At 34.0% G+C, this 10,028-nt stretch overlaps 2 protein-coding genes across 3 annotated transcripts; both read right to left on the reverse strand.

The window, feature by feature from the left end:
* Nucleotides 1-762: 762 nt before the first annotated feature.
* Nucleotides 763-5,262, reverse strand: LOC129732471 (uncharacterized). Of its 2 annotated transcripts, none has more exons than XM_055693378.1 (2): nt 2,444-5,262; nt 763-1,256 (listed from the first exon to the last, which is right to left on the reverse strand). In XM_055693378.1, exon 1 carries the CDS (start codon nt 5,010-5,012, stop codon nt 3,117-3,119), a length of 1,896 nt encoding a protein of 631 aa, XP_055549353.1. In that variant the 5' UTR covers nt 5,013-5,262; the 3' UTR covers nt 763-1,256; nt 2,444-3,116. The 2 variants fall into 2 exon arrangements, with proteins under 2 accessions (XP_055549353.1, XP_055549352.1); XM_055693377.1 differs by having other exon boundaries at nt 763-1,280.
* LOC129732472 (protein gustavus-like) lies at nt 1,403-5,241 on the reverse strand. Its single transcript, XM_055693380.1, has 2 exons — nt 5,134-5,241; nt 1,403-2,489 (listed from the first exon to the last, which is right to left on the reverse strand). Exon 2 carries the CDS (start codon nt 2,362-2,364, stop codon nt 1,426-1,428), a length of 939 nt encoding a protein of 312 aa, XP_055549355.1. The 5' UTR covers nt 2,365-2,489; nt 5,134-5,241; the 3' UTR covers nt 1,403-1,425.
* Nucleotides 5,263-10,028: the final 4,766 nt, after the last annotated feature.

Consider the following 10,028-nt stretch of genomic DNA (forward strand, 5'->3'; position numbering starts at 1 on the left):
CCTGAGAGCCGTCCGCCCCCTTTCGTTCGCTCCTCTATCCACTCCTGTCTATCCTCCTTCCTTGGTATTATCCGTCCCATTAACACGAAGAATATTTGTTGTTTCAGGATCTTTCTTGGTTGACCTAAGTCCTGAATTCTGTTGAGATATATCCTAGATGTTACAGCTTTTAATCTTTATGCTCGGATATAACACCGATCATTTGTTGCACGTAGTCCTAAGACTTGATCTGGTGTTTCTCTACACTTATAATCCTGCCGATAAATTTGGGATTCTTCCTGTTCCCTGAAGACATAAACCCGTTTTCATCGATCCTGCTCTTCAGGTCTATCCCATTGCAAGTGGTGTAAAGTGTGTGTATATAATGACTTATCCGGCTTCTCCTAGCTGATAGAATAGTCTTATCTCCTTAAACATCTTTCTTGATTGATGATGAAAGACTGCTTTTCTCTTCCGTTTTATTCAACTGCTATATTAATTTCTGATTCAGTCAAATATATATTTACTGAATCCGTTCTAGATTCATCTCTCTCCATCCGTCTTTTATCTCCGCCGTCCGTTCGGTGAGTACTGATCCTTTTATCGTTCTCCTACTGTCTGACCCTAGTCTTAGTTCCTAACTTTATATCCCTATCTTTACGCTCTGAATATTTTAAATTGTATGTTACTTTACTTTTAATTTTAGTGTATTTTATTTATATTATAATAATTTTTTTTTTTTTTTTTTTTTTTTTTTTTTTTTTTTTTTTTTTTTTACTCTCTCCTATTGTCAACTTCTTCCCAATTTGATACCTTTTTCATGTTTTCCCATTTAAGCATATATGTCTTTAATATTTATTAATAATGAAAACAATTTTAATTTTAATATTTCCATTTTCTTACTCAAAATATAGAGTCAAGAAAAATATTTTTCTCACAAATATATAATTTTGAGAATTCATGATAATTCACCCCTCTTGTCAATAATTAAGCCAAAAAATCTTATACCAAATTAAAAGTAAAAATATTGGAAATATGAAAGGAAAAAAAAAAAACAGGTCTACAGCAATGCAAGTATTTAATACCGAAAAGGATAACCCAAAATTACACTTGCATTACCGTATAGCAGCAATCTACACTCACCATACCATCATTCTGTTTTACCTTCCTTCTATTCACCATTCTGGTTTATCTTCCTTCTCGTCTTCTGTGGATCGCCTGGTAAATTGCTGTTGACCTAAAACCCCCCCTGATTTGAGGTTTTAGGCAGGATTAATCTGTAAATATACTCATTTTGTTTTCTATTAAATAATTGTATAATAAAATGTAGAATAATCCCAAAAATAATTATATACTATTAAAATTAAACTCTATCATACTACATAGTTATATATCTAAAAAAAAATATGCTGACAGATGTGTGTAAATCCATAATTTTTTTTTTTTTCACACGTCTTTTACTCGGAGCCCAATCGTGTTATTTGTGACACAATAATTTGTGCATTCATGTTTTCTGTCTGTGTTCAGACTCCTTTTCCAAAAGTCCTTTCCTTGAAGGCACAAATAGTTCTCTATTGACTTTGGTAATTGGAAAAGTTTGACATTTTCTTTGAAATGTATTGAACACATTCCTTTACAGATTGTGTATTTGCACAATTCCTGTAAGGTAATTGGTTTAGACTCTAAACCACCTAAATATTCCATTTTTACCTCACTTCTGCCCCAAACTGTTGAAATTATTGGGTATAGTGTCTTATTTTGGAGACCCTCGAAGGCTTCTCCAAAGTATTGGCCATTGGCTAAAAAGCTCAGTGTGCCTTTATCCATATCCAGTATCACTTTAATAGTCTCGAACTTTATTTTGAATTTTTCAAAAGATTTTCGTTCTCTACCATTTTGTTTTTTCGGGTACGTGTCAATGATTGAATCATGAAGCGTCATGCCCCTGTTTATGTCAAAGCCCCAAGAATTGCTATCTAGTCCTAATAGACTTTGATAACCCATGCATTGTAGGGTTGCATCAGACGTTGCTATTCCAACGTATGCATGTGTCCCCCTCTGTTCACTAGGCCATGTTATTTCCCATACATGGAGACCTTTTGTGAACCCAACTTTACCTCTTATGCAATCAGTATTGTTTCTTGCATAAGTTCGATGGGCTGTGAGACCATTAGTTTCTACAAATATGTTTTCAGAACAGTCTTCCTTATTCCAGGAATGTCTTATCTGTTCTTCCAGAGATACTGTTGGTCTTTCCAACAAAATTTTTAATCTTTGTGGTATCTCATAATTTTCGTGTCTTTTCGGTCTTTCCATATTTGTAATTTGAGGCGTTACCCTATGTTTTAGTCCTCTTCGTTTGTTTAAATGTTTCTTGGCATACATTTTACGTAGTGTCAAAAGTATTTGTTGACTACTACAAACAGGATTTAAATTCTTATTTTTTTTTTCTATATATATTTACCTCAATTTCCTAGGCTATAGGCCTGTTCGTATCTCATTTGCTCTGTCTGCAAAAAGAAATGAGTAAAATAAATTCTTAATACATTGCTGTATATAATATAATTAACAATTCGTATACTCAATAACTACCATTCTGGGTCACTACTCCCTTGTTATTTCATTCAAATCACAGTCATTCTAGGTAGTGTTCCCTTGTCCAATAATTCACTATCCATTCAAACATAAAAAATCGTAAAAAAAAAAAATTCAGTTTATCGACAATGTTCAATTTTACTATTGTCGAACGGTAAATACGATCTCATTTAACATTTCCCATGGGATACTGATTGTAACGAGGGAAACTTTTATCCGCTCTAGGTCAATATTTCATTTCTTCTATTTTCATTTGAAAGGCCCTTCTTTCAAATAATGTGGGGTCTCTTCCGATTTAATTAATCAAAGTTTTACTCTTTCGCGTTATTTATGGGAGGTATGTTTCCTCTTCCCCTTTTAATTCTTTTATAGTGCTCATCTATTTGACATTATTACGTGCAGACATTTTTGACAATCTTTGACAAGACATTTACTTATCCTGGATTTCCAGCTCTTCGGTTCATTCAAATGCTTTTTTGTTGTTATTGGCGAACGCATTATGTTATAATTAGCTGTAGGTTGTCGCTCTGTATCAACTTTTTCTACCACCGAATTCTGACTGGTGGTCTTCTAGTTTGTGTTTTTATAATTGTCTTATTTTCTGATATCCCCTGGATATCGCTTTCATTTGTTATTCCTGTTGAGGTTTGAAATATATCTGGTTCCATATATTCTTCTTCTAATTTTTGAATTGCTGGTAAATTCGCTTGTGGATTTAATTCACGCATGAGCATGATTTCTCCATTATGTTCTAAATTTGGATTGGCGAAAATATCTTTCCTCCTTTTAAGCATCTCAGCGTCTGAATTCGGTTCCCGTGGGTCGATCAATGGCCCTAAATGGGTAATCTTTTGTCCTCTCAACGGTATCTTTGGAGGTGATGAACGAGGTTTTTTCAGAATTGAAACCTTTGGATTCCTTTGTTTAAAAGGTTTCGACTTCCTTTCCTTGGAATATGAAGAGACGTACTTTTTGTTTTGTGGGCAAGAAATCTGCCCTTTAAAGCAACAAATAAAAAGTACTATCAACGTTGCCAACATAATTATTGCTCCAGTCCCTATACTAGCTATAGTCCAGCCTGATGAAAGTGGAGAATAAATTAAATTTTCTAGGAAGGGTCTTTGCTTTTTGAGAACTTCAACATCGATTCCTAAATCAAAAAGCTTCTTTCGATCATAGAATGAAACTTTAGAGAAATTTCCACTCAATGTTGGGATCAAATGCATTGTACTTTCTTCCCACGTAAAATTCATTATTTTGTAGTTCATTGTGTTTACTAATGCTTTGTTATCCGATACTGTAGTATCTGAATACCAAATTTTTGTGTTATTTGTTTGAATCCTCATGTTTGGGGTTAGCCTCATTCGACCTGTACCCCTAACAATCAATTTTGTTTTATTTTCTCCATGGAAAATATTTACTTCAACTTCTTGTGGGGTTACATACTCCCAAACATTTGACTCCTCGGTTTCAAACCAAGCGTCGTGATTGACTCTCAGAAGTTTAATCTTACAATTTTCTGTTGAATTTCTGAATCTGAGATTCAATAGGCACTCGTTTTCTGAAGTTAAATTTTCCTCCTTCAGTTTTAATTCACAAATTCTAAAATTCATGTATATTTTGCAGTTTTCGTATTGAGTTTCCGTTAATAGGAATCCCCAATAGTTATCAATTTCCTCAATTATTATATTCCGATCCAAATTAATGGTCATGATAATAGTTCCATTTATTTGTGGAATAAAACTTCCCTTAAATGCTTTGAATTTCCTCTTTGAAACTAACGGTATCTTCAGGTCAATTGACAACATTTGGTTGTTCTCCGTTTTAAAGGATACATCCGTTATTCTCAAAATCTCTGACAATATTCCGCTATTTTGTCTTCTTGGAAATTCGAGGCCCCCTTTGATCTTACTTTCAGCCTCTTTTAATATTTGCAACAAAATTGCTGGCTCTAGTAATTGAATAAACCATGTTATACTATTGTCTTTATTAAGCAAGACTTGTAGTATAATATTCTGTTGTTTATTTAAGTCATTTATTAAAGATTGAATTCTAAATCCAATTTCAATTAATTCCGACTCAAGTTGTAGTGCCTTTTTATATGTACTAGCGAAACTTAAGTCGTCTTGGACCAGTTTCCCTAATGTGTTGAACGTATTCATCACGTTTTTCATCTTATCATCTATATGCAACATTGAGCTGTCTACAAATTTGTACATAGCATCAATTGTCGCAGTTTGATGATCTAGTGATAAGACCAAGGATTCCTCGTTCCTTCTTAATTTGTCCAGATTTATATCCACCCGAATTCTATCATCAGAATCCATACCTCCAATGGCTGTTATAAAACCACGAGTTCTTCGGGATGGAAAAAATTCTTTTATGAACTTATTCATATCCATGCTTTTGTTGAATGCCATTTCTAAATCACTCAGCATGACATTACAATGTGTATTTTTTATTATTTTTTTGTAATAATACACAAGTATAATTATAATCTGCCTTAGATTTTAATAAGGCCTTCCCTCCTTCTTCTAATCCTAATACCGGGAATCTTACCTTCAACACGTATGTGCCCATTCTTATCAACGGCTCGTGTTGTTCCTCTAAAATGAATCCACCATTCGTTAACCAGAATAGGTTAACGAGAAGAAAAATGCTCCTGTAATCGAGGAGAAAAGAAAATATTTTGATATTGGCTGATTTTTTTTTTTTTTTTTTTTTTTTTTTTTTTTTTTTGTTTGCAAAAAGCCTGACCAATTCTGGTCAGGGATCATAGGCCATTAGACGTAGACATTTATTCATTGAGAGACATTTTTATGTAATAGACTTAAATATTATGTACGTAATAATAATTTTTTTTTTTTTTTGATAATATACTAATATTTTTGTAAAACTTTCTTTGTTAATCTTTATGTTAACAAATGTAATATCACATCCTTTATTGATTAATAATTCGTCTTTCGTTGTGGGTTTTACCCCTTTTTTTTTTTTTTTTTTTTTTTTTTTTTTTTTTTTTTTGTGTTTGTTATTTCCACTTCGTTCGCAAAAATCAGTAGGGCTGACGATCAGTCGCCGAGCTGTACCGTGATGAATCACAATCCGGACGGTACCAATATCCGGACACCTTCATCAATACTTCTCAATTAGATGGTAATTTATGCAATTTATGAGATGCAATGTTATACAGGAGCTTTTTTTTATATGTGAAAGATCGTTCAAACATCATAAATACCATAGTAAGCCGTGAGATAAAATTTTCCTGTTTGCACTGTCCGGATTTACAACCAAAATGTTGATGTGTTTTAAATCCGGACACCCCAAAAATAAAACGAAGAGGTAGTGAACTTTGAGTGTTTTTATGCTTCATTCAATGTTTTTTTTTTTTTTTTTTTTTTTTTTTTTTTTTTTTTTTTTTTTCATTTCATTCTTTTAATTATGGTATTTTCTTAGGCGATTATTGTGGATCTTCTCTAGTTTGTTGCCGTTTTTGATTACCGTGGTTTGCTCACTGGGCAAATCTACGATTTCATAAGGGCCTCTCCAATAGCTCTGGAGTTTCTGCCCTACTCCCATGGGGTTGGCATGTACTAAGACCAGATCTCCCCACATAGGTTGCCAATCGTTTGCTTTTCTGTCATAGAGCTCTTTGCGCTTTTCTTTTGACAGAATTAGGTTTTCTTTAGCTTTTGAGTGAATGTTTTTGAAAACAGACCTCATCTCTTTTGAGTAGCTTTCGTAATTTAGACCATTTTCCCTTTGGTTATATATGGATGCTGGTAATCTAGCTAATCGTCCATATACAAGTTCGAACGGAGAGTACTTTGTCGAAGAGTTAATCGTCGTGTTGTACTCGAACGTAAAGTATGGCAGATGTTGGTCCCATACATGTGGGTTGCCTACTACGTACTGACGCAGGTATGTTTTTAATTCACGATTTGATCTCTCAACTAAATTGGCTTGAGGATGATACGCGCTTGTGTTGATTTTCTTTATTTTCAAAATTTTACAAATATGTTTGAACACCTCACTCATAAAATTTGAACCTTGATCTGATACTAATTCAGCAGGTGTTCCAAATTTACAAATGTAATGTTCTATAAATGTCCTGGCGACTGTTTCTGATTCTTGATTCTCCATTGGTGCTACTACCAAGAATCTGGTTAGGTCGTCTTGCATGACAAGTCCATATTTATTACCAAAATCGGATTCTGGTAAGACAACTATGTCTATAAAAACCTTCTCAAATGGTTCTGATGACGTAGTTGTTATCTTCATTGGGATTTTGTTATGGCTCCAAATCTTGTTCTTCTGACATGAGTCACATTGTTTTACATAATTCTCAATGTCTCTTCTCATGTTAGGCCATACAAAAAGTGTGCCTATTCGTTGATGCATTCGTTTTGCTCCTACGTGTCCACCAAGAGGCGCATCGTGGAATTCATGCAAAACTGTTTGAATTTCGTCCTTGTTTACTATAGTTCGTTCACTGTCTGCGTTGTATAAAATGATGTTGATATCCAATTTCCACGCAATATATTTTACTATTTGTAAAATCTGATATTGCTTTATCTTTCTAAACGAGATCATGTGAATTGTCTTTGCGTTTAGAATGAAATCCGGGCAGTTATTGAAATATGTTAACATTAAATCAATAAAATTGTCAAAATTCATTAGGGAGTTGTTCTTCCCTTCGAGTAATATTCCTGCTACCTTATTTGAAGGATGTGTCAAAAGGTTATCTTTGACCCAATCTTTGATACCGTGAGGGTAATCATATAAAGATGTTAACTCATTGAAAGCAGTTTTGCTATTTAGGATGACAAATCTTGCGTCGCATGATTTTTCATCTTTAATAGTTTTTGTAATAACCACTTTTGATTCATCAATCAATTCCTGTTTCAGAGCGATTTTGAAGTCCTCCGCTGATAGATATGTTGCGTCTTTTAAGGCGTCATTTGTGTCGTTTAAGGTAACTTTTTCGTTGTCCGAAATGTCAGAGTTTAATATCTTGGAGATTTCATCTTCAGGGACATCATCGGAATTCTCATCATCATTTATGAGTAAATCCTGTTGTCGTTTTTGTTGACGAGTCAACACAGCGACCGTATTTTCGTTAGTGTCGTTGGCCTTTTCAACATTTTCATGTTGAAGTCTTGACAAAAAGTCGGCTACTATATTTTCTCGTCCTTGTTTATATCGTATGTCCATTTCCAGACCTTGCAATTTCAATCTCAACCTAGTTAAGGTGTGAGATGTTTCTTTCAGATTCCACAGAGAAACTAAAGGTCTGTGATCTGTATAAACGATGAATTTTTGATTATATATATAGTGCTTGAATCGATTTACTGCCCAAACAATGGCAAGTAATTCCTTCTCGATTACGTGATACCTTATTTCGGCCCCTACTAAGCCTCTACTAGCGTAGGCTATGGGTCGATTTGGTGTTTTTTCATTTGAGAGGACTGCTCCAATTGCGTAGTCACTCGCATCCGTAGTTAACACAAAGGTATCGTTATACTTTGGTCTTACCAAAAGAGTATCCGATGTTAGAAAATTTCTCAATTTCTCAAATGCACTTTGGCATTCGTCTGACCATTTGAAACGAACATTTTTCTTTAATAAATCATTCAAAGGTTTTCGAGTTTCCGCTATTTTTGGGATGAATTTTCCATAAAAATTCACTGTTCCCAAGAATGAGCGCACTCCTTTTACTGTCTTTGGAACTGGCATATCCCTTACAGCTTCAATATTATCTTTCATAGGACGTATACCGTGTTCGTCAATAGTGTGTCCTAAATAATTTATCTTTGTTTTTAATATTTGACATTTTGAGGTTTCCACTTTCAAGTTATGTCTTCTCAGAGCTCTCAACACTCTGATCAGATTTTCGTTGTGTTCTTTTATGCTTCTTCCGTATATTAAAATGTCGTCAAGATAGACCCGAGCCCTTATGTCTGGCAATTCATATAGCACTGAGTTCATTAATTTTTGAAAAGTTGATGGGCTATTTCTTAGTCCCATGGGCATTCTCGTATATTCATAATGTCCATTCGGGGTTGAGAATGCTGTTTTCGCCGCATCTCTTGGATCAATCGGAACTTGATAAAATCCTGATTTCAAATCCAATGTAGAAAAATATTTACTATCCCCTATAGTATCTAACATCTCATCTATTAGGGGAATGGGGTAAACAAATGGTTTAGTAACCAAATTGAGAGCTCTAAAGTCTACTACAATTCTGTACTTTTTGTTCCCTTCCGCATCTAAATCCTTCTTAGGTATGCACAAAACTGGTGCATTCCATGGACTTTTGCTAGGCCTTATTATGCCTTGGCGATGCATTTCGTCTATTTCTTCATTAATTTGTTTTTTTGTAGATTCTGGGAATCTATACTGCCTCTTATTTATAGGGACATTGGTTGTTGTCTCTATCTCGTGCATTGCTGCATCTGTGATAGTCAACTTATCCCCTTTTAGGAAGAATATATCACTATATTCTGCCATTATATTTTCCATTTCAAAAAATGTATTTTTTTCGAGATGTTGGAGTTTCAGGCTATCCAAAACCTTTTTCACTCTTTCTCCTCCTCTTGCTTGTGTAATTCCTTTGTTCTCCAATAAGCTATAATCTTGATTGGAATCCAAATCTTCCATTTTAAATTCGTTATCGGGTTCTGTAATTGGTTCCTCTTCGTTCGCGGAAGATATTTCGAAGTAATCTTCATCTCCATTGTCGGCAGAGCCTATTTCAGGTTTTAAACTATTAAAGTAGCTTGAATTATTTTCTCCATGATCATCTGAACTTTCTAAATATTCACTGGTGTAATCATCTTCGAAGTATTCATCTTCAGATTCACTGTTAGATAATATAGCTTCATCCTGATAATTTGCTATGAATATTTGTTCGGGTTTTCTAGAATTATTATTGGTAATCTTCGATACTTTAATATCAACCTTGTCTTTATCTTCAATTGATTTCTTTGGAATGTTCAATTTGAAGATAACATATTTAAAGTTACCTCCAATCGAATCAATATGGCTTTTCATGAATTTTGCTCCAAGTATTGCTGGAATTGATAATTCGTCAATCACGTAGAATTTTGTCGGGATTACATGTTCTAATATCTTTAGGTTTATCCAAGTAGAGCCAATGGAATTCAATGCTTCACTATTGGTCACTCCCTTGATTTCTGATCTGTCGGATTTATCTATATATACAGCACCGACTTTTCTAGCTCTTCTTAATGATATTATATTTGGTTGAGCACCTGTATCTAGTAGATAATCAGTATACTCATTCGATCTTTCGAGTGTATTTAGTATTAGACTAAACCTCTGATCGTGGGTCTCTTTTATTGGAAACTTAATTTCTGTTGTTTTATTTATAGTCTCTTTGTTTTTTAGTTTTTGTGTTCTTGGTTTTGATGATGTAAAAAGGCAGCTTTTAAATT

The sequence above is a fragment of the Wyeomyia smithii genome, chromosome 3 (genome assembly GCF_029784165.1).
Source record: "Wyeomyia smithii strain HCP4-BCI-WySm-NY-G18 chromosome 3, ASM2978416v1, whole genome shotgun sequence".
Classification (NCBI taxonomy): Eukaryota; Metazoa; Arthropoda; class Insecta; order Diptera; family Culicidae; genus Wyeomyia; species Wyeomyia smithii.

Coding starts and splice junctions, on each gene's coding strand:
- LOC129732472 (XM_055693380.1), bottom strand. CDS start 2,364: ATGTATGCCAAGAAACATTTAAACAAACGAAGAGGACTAAAACATAGG.
- LOC129732471 (XM_055693378.1), bottom strand. CDS start 5,012: ATGCTGAGTGATTTAGAAATGGCATTCAACAAAAGCATGGATATGAAT.